Raw genomic sequence first — 22,872 nt, 5'->3', positions numbered from 1 at the left:
GAACGTGACAGGCAGGTGTGGTGTTGTTATCTGTTTCTGTTATATGATGTGTTGACATGATGGAGGAACGTGACAGGCGGGTGTCGTGTTGTTATCTGTTATATGATGTGTTGACATGGTGGAGGAACGTGACAGGCGGGTGTGGTGTTGTTATCTGTTTCTGTTATATGATGTGTTGACATGATGGAGGAACGTGACAGGCAGGTGTCATGTTGTTATCTGTTATATGATGTGTTGACATGGTGGAGGAACGTGACAGGCGGGTGTCGTGTTGTTATCTGTTGCTGTTATATGATGTGTTGACATGGTGAAGGAACATGACAGGCGGGTGTCGTGTTGTTATCTGTTGCTGTTATATGATGTGTTGACATGGTGAAGGTAAGTGACAGGCGGGTGTGGTGTTGTTATCTGTTGCTGTTATATGATGTGTTGACATGGTGAAGGTAAGTGACAGGCGGGTGTGGTGTTGTTATCTGTTGCTGTTATATGATGTGTTGACATGGTGAAGGTAAGTGACAGGCGGGTGTGGTGTTGTTATCTGTTGCTGTTATATGATGTGTTGACATGGTGAAGGTAAGTGACAGGCGGGTGTGGTGTTGTTATCTGTTGCTGTTATATGATGTGTTGACATGGTGAAGGTAAGTGACAGGCGGGTGTGGTGTTGTTATCTGTTTCTGTTGTATGATGTGTTGACATGATGGAGGAATGACAGAAGGAGGACAGTGCTACTCACCTCAGCCTCATAAAGAGGATGAAGGCCACCAGTAGGGCTGCCAGAGAGATACAATGTCCCATGTAGTTTATGATCACCGCTATGTGGTAGTGCAGCTTGCTCTTTTTCTGCAGAAAGGAGACAAAAAAAAGCCAGATAATACCACACAAAAAAACTACAGTAATATGCAAACTATAGTATGGACACACAATTCTATACTTGGCAGTGTACGTCATTGTCAAAGTTAAAAGATAGCTAATAACTTCATGAGAGATACCTTGCACCTTCGTATTGCTATTGCCTACTGTTTAAAACAGTGCAAAACGCATCATCTATAAATTGTGTTATGGCAATTGCTTGGCATTTGACTATAAGGCGCCACAGAGGTTAGTGCGTATGGGCCGGTACATCATGGGGCCGAGCTCTTTGCCATCCAGGTCCTCTGTACAAGGCAGTGTCCGAGGAAGGACCTAAAAATGTTCTAAGACTCCAGCCACCCACGTCATAAGCTGTTCTCTCTGCTACCGCACGGGAAGTGGTACCGGAGTGACAAGTCTGGGACCAAAAGGCTCCTGAATAGCTTTTTACCCCCAAGCCATAAGACTACTGAACAGTTAATCAAATGGCTATCCAGACTATTTGCATTGAGACCCTTTTTTTTTGCACTGACTCTCTTGCACTGGCTCTCTGCACACTCACCGGACTCTATACACACACACACACACACACACACACACACACACACACACACACACACACACACACACACACACACACACACACACACACACACACACACACACACACACACACACACACACACACACACAGACACACACACACACACGCTGCTGCTACTCTGTTTATTATCTATCCCGATTGCCTAGTCACTTTTACCCCTACCTACATGTGTATATATAACCTAAAATACCTAAACTACCTCGTACCTCTGCACAAACCCCTGACTCGGTACCTGCACTCCTTGTATATAGACTCGTTATAATTATTTTATTGTGTTAATATTTCCTTTTTGTTATTTAGGAAATGTTTCTCACTTTTAATATCTGCATTGATTGGGAAAGGGCTCGTATGTAAGCTTTTCACAGTAAAGTCTACACCTGTACTTGGCGCATGTGACAAATAAAATTACATTTGATGATGTGGTCCATACATATGTCAATAGTTCATGCATTACAGCCTTCACTCATGAGGTCATCATGTACAGTAGACTTTGCAACGGATCTATAAAAGTAACATAGTTGAATTTCATCTATAAAAATGGTTTAATATGTCTGCATGTATTATGCACTGTTAGAACAGTCTGGTGTTGAATAGATAGAGTCAAAGTGCAGAGGTTTGAGTCGACTCTGGATTATATGAGTTCCCCTCATCTGTGGAAAAGACCCATATAACCCAAACCAGATGGCATTTCACAGGGGACAAGACGATCACTGTTGTGATATCAAATATCGCATGCTGGTAATTTAGTCATTTTCATTGACATCAAACAGGGAAATGATATGTCACTGGTACTTGAAATCACATCTTTTACTTTACAGCATTTAAATGGTCTACTTAGCACACCCCAATTTAACAGAAGACTTTTGTGTTCCTTCAATGGATGTGAAATCAAGGGTGAAACTGAATATACTTGAGTATTGTAATCCCGGCCTTCCACAGCAGTTGCTGCTCTGTACGACGTGGGAGCAGCAAATTACAAGTCAATTAGAAACAACGGCGGGGAGCAGACCGCTGCCCTGCCTGCAGTGTGTTCTTGATAACTGACGAGTCTTTTGATTTTGAAGCTTTATTGTGGCACAAATTGTGGTTACCCATGTGAGTTTCAGATTCGACCACATTCCCGTACAGTTAACACCTCTGGGGCAACTGTCTCTCAACTGTCTTATGTCCTCCTTCTCTACAGTTCCTCCCTGTCTTCTTTCTGGACATGTTGTTCTGTACCTGTTCTCATGACTTCATCACAGAGCGCACCTTCTAGTTGTGTCTCTTTTAACATGTTCCTCTTCCCGTTATCTCCCTGTTTTTCTCCCCTCTAAGACCTCTACTAACAGACAAAGAAACAAAGATCAAACTCCAAACCCCCCCCCCCAGAGACAAATGTGAATCTTCATCCATCCGGATCATCCTGATGGGATTATCTCCTCTGTAATCCCCCAATCTAATCTGTGACTTTGATAGATTACCACTGGCAGATTACAAACCTACGCCTTGATGAGTCAGATGGGGAAAACATGAAACAATCTGTAGCCACCTCAGGTCACACACCTTTTACCACAGTCTGTTATGGTACAGCCTTAGATTAAATAAACGTTTTCCGTCATCGATCGACACACAATACCCCATAGTGACAAAGTGAAAACAGGTTTAGAATTTTGGGCAAATGTATTAAAAATAAAAAACAGAAATACCTTATTTACATAAATATTCAGACTCTTTGCTATGAGACTCGAAATTGAGCTCATGTGCATTCTGTTTCCATTGATGATCCTTGAGATGTTTCTACAAAAGGATTGGATTCCACCTGTAGTAAATTCAACTGTTTCGACATGATTTGGAGCGGCACACACCTGTCTATATACGGTTCCACAGTTGACAGTTGTAACGAGTGCGCTGAGAGCCGGGAAGCAAGTTCAGCGAGTGAGTGTTTTAATAAATAAAACAAACAATGAACACGAAATACAAACAACGCACCAACATGAAAACAGAGTCAATAACACCTGAGGAAAGAACCAAGGGGCGTGACAGATATAGAGAAGATAATCAAGGAGGCGAAGGAGTCCAGGTGAGTGTCATGAGGCGTAGGTGCGCTTGACGATGGTAACAGGTGTGCGGGATAATCAGCAGCCTGATGACCTAGAGGCCGGAGAGGGAGTATACGTGACAGTACCCCCTCCCTGACGCGCGGCTCCAGCCGCAGCACACCGACAAAGGGGACGAACCCGGGGATCAGGAGCGGACCGGTCACCCCTGCTGATGTGCGAGAACCTGTCATGCCAGCTGAGGCACGGGAACCTGTCGAGTCAGCTGGGGCGCGGGAACCTGACAGATTGGTTGAGGCAGGGGGGCCTGGAGATCCGGCTGAGGCATGAGAACCTGGCGAGCTGGTGGAAGCAGGGGAGCCTGGCGATCCGGCTGAGGCATGAAAGCCCGACGAGCCGGCTGAGGCTGGGGAGCCTGGCGATCCGGCTGAGGCATGCAAGCCCGACGAGCCGGCTGAGGCTGGGGAGCCTGGCGATCCGGCTAAGGCATGAAAGCCAGACGAGCTAGCTGAGACAGGGGAGCCTGACGATCTGGTTGAGGCATGAAAGCCTGAAGCAGTTCCCAGACCCGACGTCATTACCCTGACACAACATTTTTTTTTTAAAACACTCCCTGATGCTTCCTTTAGGTGAGGTGTTATTCTGTAACGAGTGCTCTGAGAGTCGGGAAGCAAGTTCAGGGAGTGAGTGTTTTAATAAATAAAACAAACAATGAACACGAAATACAAACAACGCACCGACATGAAAACAGAGTCAATAACATCTGAGGAAAGAACCAAGGGGAGTGAAAGATATAGGGAAGATAATCAAGGAGGTGATGGAGTCCAAGTGAGTGTCATGAGGCGCAGGTGCGCGAGACAATGGTGACAGGTGTGCGGGATAATCAGCAGCCTGATGACCTAGAGGCTGGAGAGGGAGTATACATGACAACAGTGCATGTCAGAGCATAATCATGCTATGGGGATGTTTTTCAGCAGCAGGGACCGGGAGACTAGTCAGGATCGAGGGAAAGATGAACGGAGCAAAGTACAGAGAGATCCTTGATGAAAACCTGCTCCAGAGTGCTCAGGACCTCAGACTAAGGCTAAGGTTCACCTTCCAATAGGACAACGACACTAAGCACACAGCCAATACAATGCAGGAGTGGCTTCGGGACAAGTCTCTGAATGTCCTGAGTGGCCCGGGCTTGAACCCGATCGAACATCTCTGGAGAGACCTAAAAATAGCTGTGCAGTGACGCTCCCCATCCAACCTGACAGAGCTTGAGAGGATCTGCAGAGAAGAATGGGAGAAATTCCCCTAAATACAGGTGGGCCAAGCTTGTATCGTCATATGCAAGAAGACTTGAGGCTGTAATGGCTACCAAATGCGCTTCAACAAATTACTGAGTAAAGGGCCTGAATACCCTGTTTTTGCTCTGTCATTATGGGTTACTGTGTGTAGATTGAGGGGGAAAAAACATTTAATCAATTTTAGAATAAGACTGTAACGTAACAAAATGTGGAAAAAGTAAAGGGGTTTGAAAACTTTTCGAACACGCTGTACAAATACGCAAGCATGCACAAACATACACTAACACACTAATCCCACCAACTCATGCCCCCAAAAAATGCAATACATCCTAGCAACTTTTTCGAGATCAAGGGCTCTCTCGCAAATGCGGGAGTCTGTTTTACCTCAGGCGAAAACACTGCCAAGACTCTCCTAGAGACTCTTAATCTATTCTCTCTTGTCTCCCATCTCTGCCTTTGTCTCTGTCTCTCTCGCTGTGCTGTGCTTTAACTGGGTGGAACTAGCTTTGTCATTCACAAACTAAACAACTTTTATAGTGCTATTCATTACATAAAACATCTCCAAGTGCTTTAAAGCAGTCACGCCCTGACCTTAGAGATCCTTTTTATATCTCTATTTGGTTTGGTCAGGGTGTGATTTGGGGTGGGTATTCTACGTTCTATAATTTGTATTTCTATGTTTTGGCCGGGTAGGGTTCTCAATCAGGGACACCTGTCTATCGTTGTCTCCGATTGAGAACCATACTTAGGTAGTCCTTTTCCCACCTGTCTTTGTGGGAAGTTGACTTTGTTTATGGCACCTAGCCTTAATCTTCACGGTTTGTTTTGTAGTGTTTATGGTTTTGTTTGGCGTATTTTTCTAATATAGAGAACATGTACGCTCGTCACTCTGCACCTTGGTCCAATTCTTACAACAGGCGTGACAAAAGCAACACAAAAAAGACAATCCATTTGGGAAACAACCACGTCATTCATGAGATGGAAGGTCCAAGAGGAAGTTCATGGCTTGAGTAGTCATCGGACACAAGAGGTCAATGGTGGAAAGCAAGCAAAGGTGGTCTCAGGACGTGGTCACTCACGTGGTGATAGTACTCAGCACTGAGGTCATGTCTTTCTCTTTCCTGGCTGAGCAGTACCAGCATTCGAAGAAGCCTCCAAACGAACACATTGAAGGCAAGCCGTAACTCAACAGGACAACACTCATCCCACCATACCAACCCATAGTAAAAACAACTATCAGGTTCATAAGGATAATTTTCATAGGGTGTCACTCATGGTAACGCTGATCCTAACTCTCCTACTGGCTACAGTTTCTTAGAAATATTCATATTCTTGTTGGGTCTGAGGGAAACAGATGTCAGTGAGGGATCCAAAGTGCTTCTGTGGATGTCGTCCCTGGCCTCTATCTCTTTAATTAGGCAATAGGGACAGACCGGATAGTCCTAGCATACGATGGAGTACACAGGCTTGTATCCATTTATCCACCCATCTACACACTTTAGCAGGACATGCATGTGTATTGTGTATGTGCCAGTGTGTAAGGATAGGTTGTTTGTGTATTTGTCCAATAGTTAATGTTTATTGAAACATCGGAGGCTTGAGCCTTGTGTTGTGTGTCTGACCTCCCTGAAACCTGATAGATAAGAACAAGGCACATATGTTTTGTCAAGTAAAGCTGGTCCGCGGAGGGGGACGGTAAGGGGAGGCTTCACACACACACACACACACACACACACATACACACACATTACATGCTTTTTGATGGCGGTGCCCAGCCGCCTCCCACTCTTAGAGGCCAGCCTTCCCGCCGGCCAAATCTGTCACCAATTTCCTCCTGCCCTCTTAAAGGAGGCCAGTGAAAGCCCTCTGAGCCAATAAAACAGGACAGGGAGAATGGAGGAGCAGTATGCCATGCAGAGCCAAACAGAGGGAGCAGGCTGCCTCGCCAGCCCAGTGAACAGTAGAGATGGCTGGGCCCTCGTCTCATTTCTCCGGACTCCCCTGACTCTCCTTCTGCTTAACCCTATAATGGTGCAGCGCTGGTTTAGATCAACTACTATATTACTTTGATATTCATAAGAATGACTACGTCTGTTGTATAATGACTCCTGATGATGACTATGATCTGTGATTATAGAAAACATTTGTGCCACTGGTACACAAGAGAGTATCTCTAGAGCTGAGATTTTACTGATAGACTTGAAATCTGCAAGTGGAGATTCCAGCACCTGGAAACTGTACATGGACATACAGTAATGATTAGTAAAAGTGGGTTTGAGAAAAAAAACTAAAACACATCCATGCAGTTTCCCTCTAGTTCTAGTGGGGTAGGCTAACAATCCGCAGTACTGTATGTGCAAAACATTAACCTCTGGACTTTAATGTTTTAGTTCTAAGATACAGAGGTAGCAGTTACACTCACAGTTTAATTCGCTCTGTGCCCAACTGTCTTCCCCACTACCCTTTGTGAAAAATGTTATATTCACCCTAGCAGCTGTTTCATGCAGGGCTATTTTGATCTCGCAGGTGGGGGAGTCTGTTATAGCTCAGGCTACAACACTGCTTAATCTACAGCACACTCTCCTGTCTGCTATCTGTGCCTGTGTCTCTCTCTCTCTGTGCTGTGCTATAACTGGGGGGAGCTAGCTTTGTCATTCACAAATGAACCAACGAGTACCTTGTGTTCTGTACAAAACAATAACTCTGGAATGTAGGGCAGACATAGGGATGTATTTTTTTACTCGGAAACGAATCCCTCATTGCTCATTCGTCTGCCTCAGCATAACGAGACATGGTGATAGTACTCTGTACTGAGGCATCGCTTTCTCTTTCCTGGCAAAGCAGCATCCCCCTAACAGATGTAATTCAACAAGATAACTTGCCTGAGCCAGTTGTTGTCCCCATGAGGAAATAGGAGGGGGGGGGCGACAATGGATCTGTCTCCGTACATTTGTCGCAGACGATATTGCAGACACCACTGGTGAATGATGCGTTTACAAAATTACACTGATTGGCCCAAGCTTCATGCATGAAATGTTGTACATATATGCACCCCCTGATGAGAAACATGCTTCCCATAACGACCTATAAGCTTTGCCCATTAGATTTTCTGCAAATCATTGACACCCCTGTTTTCAATACCTTTCAAAACCTTACCTTGAGAGAATAACAGCATAGAACCTTTTTCTAAAATGTTTTATGAGTTGGAAAACACATTGGGAGGGATCTCAGACCATTCGTCCATAAAGAATATTTCCAGATCCTTGATATCCTTCGTCTGCGCTTATGGACTGCCCTCTTCAATTCAAACCACAGGTTTTCAATGTAGTTCAAGTCCGGAGACTGAGATGGCCATTGAAAAATGTTGATTTTGTGGCCAATTAACAATTTCTTTGTGGATTTTGTGTGCTTGGGGTTATTGTCTTGCTGGAAGGCCAAGTTTCAGCCTCCTGGCAGAGGCAACAAGATTTAAGGATAAAATATCCTGGTACTGGGTAAAGTTTATGATGCCGTTGACATTAACAAGGGCCTCAGGACCAGTGGAAGCAAAATAGCCCCATAACATCAAAGATCCACCACCATTTTTTACAGTAGGTATGGCGTTATTTTCTGCTTATGCATTCTCATTTGGATGCCAAACCCACCACAGGTGTGCATGGCCAAAGAGCTCTATTTTCATTTCATCCAACAAATGCAGACGTCTTGAGTTTGCTAAACGGTATTGGCACTTGAATGGGAACTGGTGCTTTAGCCAGATTATATTGTCACGCCCTGATCTGTTTCACCTGTCCTTGTGCTTGTCTCCACCCCCCTCCAGGTGTCCCCCATCTTCCCCATTATCCCCTGGGTACTTATACCTGTGTTCTCTGTTTGTCTGTTTCCAGTTCGTCTTGTTTGTCAAGTCAACCAGCGTTTTTGCCTTAGCGCCTGCTTTTCCCCAGTTTCTCTTTTTCTTGCCCTCTTGGTTTTGACCCTTGCCTGTCCTGACTGAGCCCGCCTGCCTGACCACTCTGCCTGCACCTGACCCTGAGCCTGCCTGCCGTCCTGTACCTTTGCCTTTACTCTGGATAACCGACCTCTGCCTGACCTGAGCCTGTCTGCCATGTTGTGCCTTTGCCTCTACTCTGGATTACTGACCTCTGCCTGTCTTGATCTGTCGTTTGCCTGCCCCTGTTGCTGTAATAAACATTGTTACTTCAACACTGTCTGCATTTGGGTCTTACCTGAAACATGATAGACATGAACTTAGAGCTCTTTGGCCACGCACACCAGTATTGGGTATGGCATCAAAATGAGAATCCATGACCAGAAAAGATCCCATACCTACTTTAACGTCTTTATCAAGGGTATCAATAATTTCGGACCCCACTCTATATGCATCTCCGCATGAGAAACAAGTATCCCATAATGGCTTCATTGTTGTATGTTGTAATAATTGTCACTAATTGCCCGGGGGGGGGGGGGGGGGGGGCACTGTTTCATTTATGGATTACATGTTCACTGTTGCCTTGTTTCTTCGTGCACTTGTTTTCACATTTGAGCGATTTTTTTATACTTTGTCTTTGGCCCATCCACAGAAGCCCCGAGGGCCTTATTCTCAACCGGAGTTCAAATATACAACAACTAAAAAGCATTGGGCCAGTAAGCATTTTATTTATGGTCATTTCTGTGGATCTTGCTCAGTACAGGTTACACTACCATGAAACTGCATTATCACGGAGTGACAAGCAGCCATGATTGACCTGGGAAAATAGACTATGTGGCTATTTCTATAACCCCTGCCTCTGGGGCTCTGGTGACAATGACCTTTTCCTACCGTAACAAAGTGCTTTTTCTTGTTTAAGAGTTCATGTGCCACAGTGGAATGGGATGGGGACTGGTGTTGTTTTAGTACAGCAGCACAGATATGTACTGTATATAGCGAATGAAAACGGTACAGTTGTGTGTTAAAAAAGTTTTTAAAAAGCGCATGTACTCTCCCGGTGTTTGTTTGCAATCATCTATTGGTCGTTTAAACTGGGGTAGTCAAGTCTGTAGGACATGGCTTCATTATCCTTGCTACATATGCCACTGGACTGGAATGAAAAACATTTCACAGTAATTCCCTCTTTCTATTACAAACGCATGCAGTGAATAAACAGATACAGTACATAAATCATTCAAGTCCATGATCATGGTAATCTCATGAAAAGCATAGGCTATAGGACCTCTGCTTCTGCCAAGTTCTTTTAAAACAAAAGAAACCTTAACATGACTCGTAACCCATGACCTCTCTTCTAGAGGGAGCCTAGCCCAGGGAAAGGAAACTTAAAAGGGGTGAACTAGCTACGTATTCCAGGGTCAAAGCTCATTTCTGTTCCTCACTGATTTAGTCTGCAAAGTCATAGGAGCGGAGCATTCACTCGGCTGCCTACTAAAGAGGAAATAACCCCAAATCATCCAGCCTGGGCAGGAGGAGACTTACCACAGAACGTAAACCAACAGCTAGACATGATTTTAATGAAATAAGCACTCTAGCGACAACAGCAATTCCTCCTTAAACAACCATTACCAACTGAACAAACCCAAAATAGACTCAGGGGTTGCTGGGATTTCAAGGAATGCAGCTTTGTGATTGGAATGAGAAGATTATAGTTTATCGTCAGCTATAAGCTTTGCGGACAGGAAGATGCCCTAGAAAGCAGTTACTCAGCCCCCTCCTGCTGTGCTGGTATACGGAACAAATTGTGAGATCAAATTGAACGTTTTGTAACCACACAGAAGTGGTTGACTCATCTTGTCAGTAGCCCACTATGCTGTAAGAGGATTAAAATGTTCTACAGGTGGAAAGGGCAAATTATCATTTACAACACGAGCCAGCTCAATACACAGACCTTCCTGGTAAAAAATATGAACTTCCTTTTGTACTCTCCTGCTCTAAGATGAGGCCAGATTTTTCTTTGCTCCACTGCATTCTGTCTTTCCATAAAGGTGATATTGAATGCTGATGCTAGCAACACTGGCAGCAGATGGCTTGTATTCCTTCTCAACAAAACCTAGTCATATAAGTTTGGTCTACCACTATTTATGCAACCGGTGATAAAACCCAAGACTTAAGTGTTCAAATTCAACAGTCACTGCATACCTCTAAAAATGTGTGAATTACTGGCATAAACAGCTCCAACAAAATAACCACTGTAGTCAGATATAGTGAATGCCAAGAAAGAGTAATATAGCTAACCTTTTCCCTACTTGATGTTAAAAAGATTTGTAAGCAAAAGCTATGCCCTAAAGGATTGCACACTTTCTGAATATCAGTAAAGGTCACTGGAACTACTTTTAATTAAGTAGCACTGCTTTGCCACCGTCGTCAGTCTTTGAATAACCATGCCATTGAGTCCCATACTGTTTTTAATTTCCCCTATACCACAAGGTTTGATTTTGTAAACGCGCAGCACCAACCTTCCCGATGCTTGGATCTGGATGAGCCAAACCACAAAGCAGTGGGCGTCCGAGGCGACAGCGTGCTCCCCTGTGTGAGTGGACTTATTCATTTGCATGTGTATGTCCCTGAGGAAACAGATGGTGGGGAGAGGAGAGCAGGCAGTGTGCAGCCGTCTGCCCAGTAGCAAGGGGGTCCTCACCAGCTTTAGAGGACTCACGTGTTCGCCCATTCACAATGCTGCTAGCTATCAGCTGCCTGCTTGCCAATGGCCATCTCAATCAATCTGTGCCATTGGTTTTGGGAAGGGAGCTAATTTGTTTTTACATGATTCATAGTCCTGTAAGTGATTCATATACTGCAGCTTTCCGACTCATTCAAATGAAGGTTGGTGTTTTTTTCAGGGAACGGAAAGGAGGGCAAAAAGGTCACTGGTCAAATTTGTGGTTAAAAAGTATTTCAGAGAAAAATGAAAATGTACAGTAAGAGTTATAATAAGGTAATCTAATTGACCAGTTTACAATCAACGGTATGGGCATTGGAATAGCTTAATGTTAGAAAATTCACAGAAAATGTGTTTTCAGCTCACGCTGTACAGTATGTGTAACAAGTGATTGGAGCTACTGTACAGTATATGCTTGGGAGACTATGCATATAGTACTACCTCTCGCTACCTTTCCTTCCCTCCAACCAGATCACCTCCATTACGCCTCCATTACGCTCCATAACGATCTGGTCGACGTAAACAACCACTTATGCCTAGTTAAATACAAGCTACAAATAAGCCTATACATTAAGCTCAAGCTCCCTTCCACTCTCTTCTCCTCCCAAAGACGGAAGAAAAGTGTTTAGGTAAAAGCCCTGTTGGCTTGAGGACTGAGATATAAAGGTATGACTCTGTATGACTGGTAGCTTCTGCTGTGAATGACTGAGCTGAGCCCTCTTCGAAATATTTAAATTGGAGTACAGATTTTTTTTTTTTTTTTTTTTTTTTTTTTTCACCTTTATTTAACCTGGTAGGCTAGTTGAGAACAAGTTCTCATTTACAACTGCGACCTGGCCAAGATAAAGCATAGCAGTGTGAACAGACAACAATACAGAGTTGCACATGGAGTAAACAATAAACAAGTCAATAACACAGTAGAAAGAAAAAAATAGTCTATATACTGTGTGCAAAAGGCATGAGGAGGTAGGCGGAAAATTTAAATGTTGCAGATTAACACTGGAGTGATAAATGGTCAGATGGTCATGTGCCGGTAGAGATACTGGTGAACTGAGATAAGGCGGAGCTTTACCTAACATGGACTTGTAGATGACCTGGAGCCAGTGGGTCTGGCGACGAATATGTAGCGAGGGCCAGCCGACTAGAGCATACACGTCGCAGTGGTGGGTGGTATAAGGTGCTTTAGTAACAAAACGGATGGAACTGTGATAAACTGCATCCAGTTTGCTGAGTAGAGTATTGGAAGCTATTTTGTAGATGACATCACCGAAGTCGAGGATCGGTAGGATAGTCAGTTTTACTAGGATAAGTTTGGCGGCGTGAGTGAAGGAGGCTTTGTTGCGAAATAGAAAGCCGACTCTAGATTTGATTTTAGATTGGAGATGTTTGATATGAGTCTGGAAGGAGAGTTTACAGTCTAGCCAGACACCTAGGCACTTATAGATGTCCACATATTCTAGGTCGGAACCATCCAGGGTGGTGATGCTAGTCGGGCGAGCGGGTGCAGGCAGCGAACGGTTGAAAAGCATGCATTTAGTTTTACTAGCGTTTAAGAGCAGTTGGAGGCCATGAAAGGAGTGTTGAATGGCATTGAAGCTCGTTTGGAGGTTAGATAGCACAGTGTCCAAGGAAGGGCCAGAAGTATACAGAATGGTGTCTTCTGCGTAGAGGTGGATCAGGGAATCACCCGCAGCAAGAGCAACAACATTGATATATACAGAGAAAAGAGTCGGCCCGAGAATTGAACCCTGTGGCACCGCCATAGAGACTGCCAGAGGACCGGACAACATGCCCTCCGATTTGACACACTGAAATCTGTCTGCAAAGTAGTTGGTGAACCAGGCAAGGCAGTCATTAGATAAACCGAGGCTACTGAGTCTGCCGATAAGATTATGGTGACTGACAGAGTCGAAAGCCTTGGCCAGCTCGATGAAGACGGCTGCACAGTACTGTCTTTAATCGATGGCGGTTATGATATCGTTTGGTACCTTGTGCGTGGCTGAGGTGCACCCGTGACCGGCTCGGAAACCAGATTGCACAGTGGAGAAGGTACGGTGGGATTCGAGATGGTCAGTGATCTGTTTGTTGACTTGGCTTTCGAAGACCTTAGATAGGCAGGGCAGGATGGATATAGGTCTGTAACAGTTTGGGTCCAGGGTGTCTCCCCCTTTGAAGAGGGGGATGACCGCGGCAGCTTTCCAATCCTTGGGGATCTCAGACGATATGAAAGAGAGGTTGAACAGGCTGGTAATAGGGGTTGCAACAATGGCGGCGGATAGTTTCAGAAATACAGGGTCCAGATTGTCAAGCCCAGCTGATTTGTACGGGTCCAGGTTTTGCAGTTCTTTCAGAACATCTGCTATCTGGATTTGGGTAAAGGAGGCTTGGGCGAGTAGCTGCGGGGAGCTGTTGGCCGAGGTTGGAGATGCTTGTTGAAGTTTTCGATTATCATGGATTTATCGGTGGTGACCGTGTTGCCTAGCCTCAGTGCAGTGGGCAGCTGGGAGGAGGTGCTCTTGTTCACCATGGACTTTACAGTGTCCCAGAACTTTTTGGAGTTAGAGCTACAGGATGCAAAATTCTGCTTGAAAAAGCTGGCCTTTGCTTCCCTGACTGACTGCGTGTATTGGTTCCTGACTTCCCTGAACAGTTGCATATCGCGGGGAGTATTCGATGCTATTGCAGTCCGCCACAGGATGTTTTTGTGCTGGTCGAGGGCAGTCAGGTCTGGAGTGAACCAAGGGCTATATCTGTTCTTAGTTCTGCATTTTTTGAATGGAGCATGCTTATCTAAGATGGTGAGGAATTTACTTTTAAAGAATGACCAGGCATCCTCAACTGACTGGATGAGATACCCGTGCCAGGTCGATTAGAAAGGCCTGCTCGCAGTTGGTCAGGATAACGTCTATGAGGGTGCCCTTGTTTACAGATTTAGGGTTGTACCTGGTGGGTTCCTTGATGATTTGTATGAGATTGAGGGCATCTAGTTTAGATTGTAGGACTGCCGGAGTGTTAAGCATATCCCAGTTTAGGTCACCTAACAGAACAAACTCTGAAGCTAGATGGGGGGCGATCAATTCACAAATGGGGTCCAGGGCACAGCTGGGAGCTGGGGGGGTCAACAAATGAGGGTGCCTGGGGACATGCAGGTCCTGGGTTTACCTCCACATCACCCGTGGAACAGAGGAGGAGTAGGATGAGGATGCGGCTAAAGGCTATCAAAACTGGTCGCCTAGAGCGTTGGGGACAAAGAATAAAAGGAGCAGATTTCTGGGCGTGGTAGAGTATATTCAGGGCATAATGCGCAGACAGGGGTATGGTGGGGTGTGGGTACAGCGGAGGTAAGCCCAGGCACTGGGTGATGATAAGAGAGGTTGTATCTCAGGACATGCTGGTTGTAATGGGTGAGGTCACCGCATGTGTGGGAGTTGGGACAAAGGAGGTATCAGAGGTATGAAGAGTGGAACTAGGGGCTCCATTGTAAACTAAAACAATGATAACTAACCTGAACAACAGTATACAAGGCATATTGACATTTGAGAGAGACATACAGTGAGGCATAAAGTAATCGCAGGTGTTGATTGGGAGAGCTAGCTAAAACAGGTGAGACAACAACAGCTAATCAGCTAACACAACAACAGCAGGTAAAATGGTGATGACTAGGCAGAGAGGGTCGGATTAACTACACACAGAGCCTGAGTTCGCGGCTGGGGCCGACAGATAAAAATAAATAAACAGAATGGAGTACCATGATTAATGGACAGTCCAGCAGGCATCAGCTATGTAGCCAAGTGATCATAGTGTCCAGGGGGCAGCAGTAGATGGAACAGGGAAGCCGCCACTACGCTAGCGACACGGTGTTTAAAGTTAGTAGCCCGGGGCTAGTAGGAGCGTCTGCTCCGACGGAGGCCGGTTGAAGGCACAGTGGATGGAGTATTCGTCGGCAGACCAGTCATGGTGGTGCGGTGGGGTTCCGTGTCGACAGAGAATCCAAGCCAGATGGGGAAAGAGGTATTGTAGAATTTAGTTTGCTAGCCGGGAGATGCGCCTGGCTCACAACTAACTGGTGCTAGCTTCGTGGCAGTGGTGTTAGCCACTATAGCCAATCGGTAGCAGCGGTGATCCGGTGCCAAGGTCCAGAGTTTACAGCAAGGATCTGGTGGAGTATTGGGCTCTAGCCATGTATGAATGGGGTTCGAAGGCCAGGAGGTGGGCCTCACGGATAGCTTCGGTACTGGGTGCCACGATGAGTGCAAGCTAGCTGTGAGCTGTGAGAAGTAGTGGTCCAGGGATTACGGCAGGAATCCGGCGTTGTTGTGGAGACACAGTCCGATACAGGTAGACTAGTGAGTATTATCCAGGCTAAAAACAGGGCTGGTATCTGTGCAGAAGGTAAAAGCCGCTAGCAGTGGCTAACAATTACTAAATAGCTTGTAGCTAATCAGCTGGTTAGCTTCTGGAGGTTCTTGAATGTGTTCTAAAATCGAAAATAATAGCGATTCCGTATCACATTGGGTGAGGCAGGTTACAGGAAGGTATAATCGAATAAAAAATCGAAAAGAGATTGAAATATATATACAAAAAAATACGAAAAATACAAAAGTACATGAGAGGACAAACAAACACGTCTTCACTGCTACGCCATCTTGGATACAGTTACCTCTGTATGCCCTAAAGGATTCACTTGTGACGGCTTAGTCATCCAGCATCAACAGGATGCTCATTGACAACGAAAAGCAAATTGGAGAGATGAAGCTTGGAACACCCACTCTATAAATTCAGTCCTGTAATTTTGTTAAGAGAATGTGTGCTGGAAGGGCACATGGTGGTGCTGGTTTGATTTTTGTTGTACCACAGAATGTTTCTATTGGCAGCTGTTGCCTCAAGATTCGAGAAGAGGGCCAGTAGCCTGAGGGTAGCCACTCGCTTCGAATACCAGGACCGACGGGAAAAAAATCTGGTGTGATGTGAGCTGGTACCGGAGGGTTGCTTGCGTCAGTATCGCAGGTGCTACTGCCGTTGTGCCCTTGAGCAAGGTACTTACAGGAGAAGCCTTGTTTTTTCAATCAAATCTATATTTTTTATGAAAATTACATGTTATAGAAGGGGTCCAGACACCTTTTTTTTTTTTGATTTCACTTGTTTATGAGAAACTTACCCCAAACAACAAATCAATTCCTTATCCTCGTTGTGTAGTATGGGGCCCCTGAAAAAAAACATGAACAAACTCTCCCAAAACACCCACATACGTCCTTTTAGAAAAGTAACATCTCTCAGTATAGTGATGCAGATGTTTAGATGTTGTACACATGAAATTGTGTCATTCTGAACATTACCGCAACGTTATATTCCCTTTTGTGCAACTCGAGCTGTTCCATTATCTGTGTAGCTTGCTACTACACGTAACTGGCATTTATAATAAAATAAACATAAAGTGTCTTAATAGGGCATTAGGCCACCAAGAGCTGCCAGAACAGCTTCATTGTGCCTTGGCATAGATTCCACAAGAGTCTGGAACTTCCTGTATTGCAGCACCTGCTTTCAATATACTTTTGTACCCCTCATTTACTCAAGTGTTTCCTTTATTTTGGCTGTTACTTGTAGAATGGATGGAGAGGAATCGCTTGAGTCGCAGTAAAAGGGAATATAATGTTGTCAATAATGTTTGGAATTAAACCATTTTGTGTGTCCAACATCTTAATGACCTGCGTCACAATATTGAGAGCTGTTTTTGGAGCCTTTGCTCATGTATTTTCCGGGATGCCAGACTACACAACGAGGGTGAGGAAGTGATTTGCTGTTTGAGGTAAGTTTCTCAAAAACAAGTGAAATCACAGAAAAGGTGCCATTTACATTTTAAAAAATTAGATGTGGTTGTAAAAATGAAAAGTTGGTTAAAAAAACAACTCCCACAATGCTTTAGGGGGGCTGCTCTGTGTCTGATCCTATCCAGCCCATCATGTGCGTGTTTCGGTTTGAGGGATACTGAGAATTTCTCTGCAAATAGATAGTAAATATATTTTCAGCAGTGCTTGTATCCTTAGAAGAAGAATGGAAGAATATATTTTACTATCCATTGTAGAGAAATTCTCAGTATTCTCCGAGTTAAACAGTTAACTTTCCATACACCAATAACCATGCTACATACAGTACATACCTCATTGAGAATCTCTTGACACTGGGTGTAGTTGCCTTTCACGGCCCAAGACCCGTTGGAAAGGCATTCTCTATACACATTGTCTGCGGAAATAAAGATTTGAAAACCATGTTATAAAGTAAGCAAACATGCACCATTTCTCCTTTCATACAAGCGGATTAAATAAACTGCAGCCTTAAACTCAGATTCTGCAAAAACCACACAGGGCGATCCAATCTTTGACAATGTTGCAATGTTGCACGCCAGACCCATTTCCAAATAAGTATTGGAACTCTTGACAGTGCTGCCCCTTTTTTATTCTCTAAATAATACAAAAAAAATGCAACAAAGTCTCCCGGAATAAAGTGAAGCAACAAAAAAGAAAACACCCACGGCTGAGAGGTGTCTTTATTTGATGTCAGGTGTACATGCTACATGCACACGGTGGAGGTAACGTGACTCCAGAAGTAAGCAAGAGACAAACAGAGAATCAAAGGCACAGACTTCTAAAAGACTCTCTGCTGTGTTCACAAGGTTGCGACGGAGTAAGCGACAGAGTGTTGGAGACAGCCGAAAACACATCAAAAGCAGTCAGATCTTAAGCTAACCTAAAAATAAAGACTGTCAGCTACGCTCTACTAACACCTAATGAACCATCGTAATATTACCTGACAAAGTGCAAGAAAGGAAGCATCATGTTGATACCCCATGACAGGTCTAATTGGTTGTTCTTAAGTTGATTGACACAGAGTAGGTGGCATGCCATGCTCTCAATATGTTACATTATGTTACATCACATGAATCCTACAGACAAAACACAAAACATATCAAACATAAGCACGACCTAAAGGCCATACAATGTTGTATACTTCCTGCTATGCTCTCAAGATGGAGATCTGTACAAACGCGAAGTAACGGGATAAAAACATTTTTTTTTATAGACTTAGATGAATCATTATAAAAAGTTTGGAAAAGGTATGAAATCAATAACTATAATTGAACAAGAGAAGTGTGATGCCATGATATCTCAACAATAACACTCTTGACATTTTATACACCCCCCCCCCCCCCGCCCCAAAATAAGAAATATTTGAGATTATCAGAATTTTTCAAACGTCATGTTTTTTTGCTATAAGGGTTCTGTATTAAAGTAGTTATTTCCAACCATTATGTAGTCTACATATACTGACCTGTTCTTGATCCGTGGGAGTTGGTTTTGTAATACAAACACTAGTTAACACACTCTCTCACGCATTTATTGATCATTGACGTCAACATTTTAACCTTCATAGTCTGTATCACTGAACACCGTCGGAATAACCTATACATCTGTCCGACAGATTAGTTCTTTGTCGCTACCATTATACCATGACTGTCTGCCAAGAGCACCACAATAGTTGGTTGACAGTATACATGATGTAATTAAGCATACACAAGGTTCGATCTTTGAACTGGGTTGGAGGTTGGGTTGTACTGAACATATGGCATACAGTACATACATGAAAGAGAATGAGACAGTACACACACACACATACCCTGCAGAAAGCAAAGGATGTATTGTCTTCTGAAACAAACCGCTGACAATACATTTCTGCTCACCTGCTCTGGACCTTCCAGAATTATATCATTCTTCCACCTGAATCGCCCCTATTGTGGGGTTCTGTTGTAGGTGGAATTGGGGAAGGCCTCAAGTCAATATCTTTAAGGCTGAGTAGGTATTATCAGTGGGATTCAATCATTCCCACTGCAGCTGAGAGTAGCTGGCCCTGGACCGAGCAAGGTCCTCTTCCTCACTCTACCCTGAACTTTGAGCTATAGTACACTTTCTCTGAAGGTTTAAGAATGCCATACTGCTGTTCCTGGGAATAAGCTTTCTTGGAAAGATTAAGGAAAGAGCATTGAACTGAGAGGAGTAGATTACATGTTTGTCATGGATGAAATGATCCACAAAAACGATAGTTTTCATCTTTTTGACTTTGAAAATCAGTCATGGTGACCTTTTTCTAAGCCTTCTGAATAGTTTCTCTTTCTTTTAGCTTTGTTTGAAAATGAGGTCGCTATAATGTCCAGTATCACGCCAATGTGACAAGGAACTCAGGCTAACTCAAGCACAGCAACGTCCCTACGGCTAATCATTTACACCCATCAGTCCCTGTATCGATCGTAAACAACTAATATCACAAATAAAGCTCCCAATAGAATGCTGAGTTTTGGTGGAGTGGGAACACTCCAATTTCAGGAGTAGACGTTTTCTCCAGAGACAGGGATCCCAGGTCCAGAACTTCCTTCCTCAAGATGGAGTCTAGAAGGTTCAGTAAATTCCAAGTCTGGAATTTCTAATCTTCACATACTCCCTCATCTGTCGCCACCTCTCCTTCCAACCGTCTGGATAAATATAAAAATGGAGAATGGAATTCCATCAGTTAAAGTAGAGCTCCAGCTGAGAGCTAGACTTAAATTGGAAAGGAAAGAGAGGGAAGGATTTAAAGTCTGCATCTGCATTCTGCATTTTCCCGACAGAGTCAATATCTACCCTGAAGAAGAGGCCATGTACCCCCTCCTGACTATAATTTAAACAGTGTAAAGGCCAGCGCAAAATCCAAACTTCAACTCTTGCCAAGGAAACCACCTTGAGATGCTCCGGCACTCATTTTCAATACACAGTAATTCCAAAGATCATTCATGCTTAAACTCCAATTATCAACACCTACAGCTGACACATTGCCATTTAAGGACGTCGGAGTGCCTGTGTTTTGCTACAGTTTCAATTCTTATTCAGTGTGATCTCATTCCCTCTTTCCGCCCTCCCGACCGCCACGGCAACCCCCGTTGGTATTGGATGACTCACTCTATTAACGCAGCCGACCTTCTAAGCTATAATTAATCGAAATCTAGCTGAATCCCATGTAAGCCCCCGCCAGAAGCTTAACATTCTCTCTCGCCCCCTCAAACGGGATGGGTATGTTGTGTTCCGGCACGTCTTAAGTGGGCTTAATCGACGAGCTGCCAGGCTATGTAGTAAGCATGGCAACGCAGAATAGCGAATGCTGTTTACCATTCGTTGAGGAACATTCTTTGTTACAGGGGAGAATATATCTGGTGAATACGAATGGGGTTCAATCTTCACTGTCTGAAGAGCTCTAGGAACTCTAAGAAGAAAGTGGGAAGCCCAGTTAAAAAGTGAACTGAACTGAACTGAACACCTACAATCAGTAAACCCAGCTACAAAGGAGATATATGTGAAGAAGGATCAGGAGTGGGGACCCAATTGAACGGTATAATTCCAGACTCGATCTAGGGGTGTGAAACACTAATATAAGGGATGAAACATCTAAAGCGCTGTGTAACGATAATACCAATGTAACCTATCTGGGAAGATAATCACAGCTTTGAAATGATGATACAGCACCATGTATGAAGGAAACGTTCTGCCAAACTTTCTGCCAAAGTTCTCCAGCTTCAGACTGGCCTGTACCCTTCTATCATCCACGCTTGGGTTATCCATAATGACGAGTACACTGAGCCAAGAGAGAAGCAATTGGAGGGTAGTCAAGGACTTTGGCCATCAGTTGTCTCAGCTCTTCCCTCCCAACTGTTTGTCTCCTAGCAGGTGTAAGCTCCATTGGACACCGACGGTAATGTGACTAGTACTGTGCTAGTCGATCACTCTAGCTTGGACCAGAGGGACTAAGGAAGGGCCCCAAAACAGCTTCTGTAAAGCCTGAGCAGATTGGGGCCAGACAGTGTTTCTGGGCAGGATGTAGAGGTGGAATGCAACAGAGCAGTGACTGGAGAGTTGGGCTGAGTCGTTGAAGGGTGGCGGTGGTGGTGTACAAGGTTGGAGAACTGACTCTACTGACTGTGTCGATATAACAAGGGGGAAATACAGAGAGCGAGGGTGTGTGTGAGAGAGGAGAGAGACAGAGACAGACAGACTATAGGCATCGCTGTAGGCCAAATGGACATGTGTTGATGGACATGTTATAGAAGAGACCTGCGAGACTGGGGGGGAAGAGAGGGAGTCCAGGAGATGACATCTTTCCACCTCTTTCTTTCCAATTTATATCCATCACTCTACTGGAGTCTTGACTTGAATCCTTTCTGGACTATTATTGTCCTTTTCCTCCTAGTCCTCCCTGCTTGGAGGTTGAGGTGATTTAGATCACACATACACAACTCAATGTCTGTTGTAATTGTTCCTGTCACCATTTCCCCTCATTTCCATTATCTCCCTCTCTTTCCACTCTTTTCTGCCTCTAATGCTACCTATACTTGGTAGTTGTATTGATTAGACATATAAAAGCCAAGGGTTTCCTTAATTGGTCCTGTCAAACCATGAAAGAGCTCTACGATCATTCACATGCACACGCGCGCACACACATTCACACACACACACGCTCCTGACAAAGTGCTGGGCTGAAGGCAGACTCATGGATCGATTAGTTAATAGAATATGGTGATGTAAATTGGCAGGAGAATGATTCTAAGTAACTAAACATGAATCATCATTTAGTTAAAGTAATTTGATTTACGATGTCACTGATGGGTAATCAAGGCATTTATCAACTTGTAATTACAGTGTTCATGAGCATTAATGAGCATTGATGAGCATCAATAAATATTGAGTGTGTGGTTAAATTTTTGTGAAACTGGAGGTTGATCTTCTTACGTTTCTGCAACAAAGATTGAGAATACTGGTGTGCTTCCAGAACTGCCATGGTGTCACGACTTCCTCCGGCGACGTTCGGCGGTCGACATCACCGGTCTTCTAGCCATCGCCGATCCATCTTTCATTTTCCATTTGTTTTGTCTTGTCTTCCCACACATCTGGTTTCAATTCCATCAATTACATGTTGTGTATTTAACCCTCTGTTCCCCCCATGTCCCTGTCCGGTATTGTTTGATGTAAGTGCTTGTTATGTCTGGTGTGCGTCGGGTTTTGTACCCATTTATTGATTGTTCTGGTTTCCGGTGGGTTTCTATTATTAAACTGCGCCGTTGGAAACACAGTTTTTGCTCTCCTGCGTCTGACTTCTTTGCCGCCAGTATGCACCCCTTACACATGGCTCATTTAAAAGACAAACCAACACTAAGCCTTTTTAAACGCACAATCAATTATCAACTTTTTAGTTACAAAACAGCCTGGGACAATTAGTCCACTTTTGAGTTCTGACTAACTTTGATTTTGGGGTGAAATGTCCCTTTTAACAGATGTTTGACAGTGTGTAGATAATATTACAAAACAGGACCAGACCATTGCATGTGTCCAGATATCTACCTTTGCTAATCTAATATATCAGCTAAAGTG

General features: G+C 44.2%; 1 protein-coding gene across 1 annotated transcript in view; it reads right to left on the bottom strand.

The window, feature by feature from the left end:
* The window catches only part of LOC110486134 (corticotropin-releasing factor receptor 1), a 157,424-nt gene that overhangs the window by 47,656 nt on the left and 86,896 nt on the right, over positions 1-22,872 (bottom strand). Inside the window, exons 5-6 of the mRNA XM_036940770.1 lie at positions 17,586-17,668; positions 734-840 (exon numbers count right to left, since the gene is read on the bottom strand). Coding sequence (XP_036796665.1) covers positions 734-840; positions 17,586-17,668 — 190 coding nt within the window. The remainder of the gene's footprint in view (positions 1-733; positions 841-17,585; positions 17,669-22,872) is intronic.

Source organism: Oncorhynchus mykiss, chromosome 13 (assembly GCF_013265735.2).
Source record: "Oncorhynchus mykiss isolate Arlee chromosome 13, USDA_OmykA_1.1, whole genome shotgun sequence".
NCBI classification, from domain to species: Eukaryota; Metazoa; Chordata; class Actinopteri; order Salmoniformes; family Salmonidae; genus Oncorhynchus; species Oncorhynchus mykiss.
Note: the sequence above shows the minus strand (reverse complement) of the source record. Positions and strands in the feature narration are given on the sequence as shown.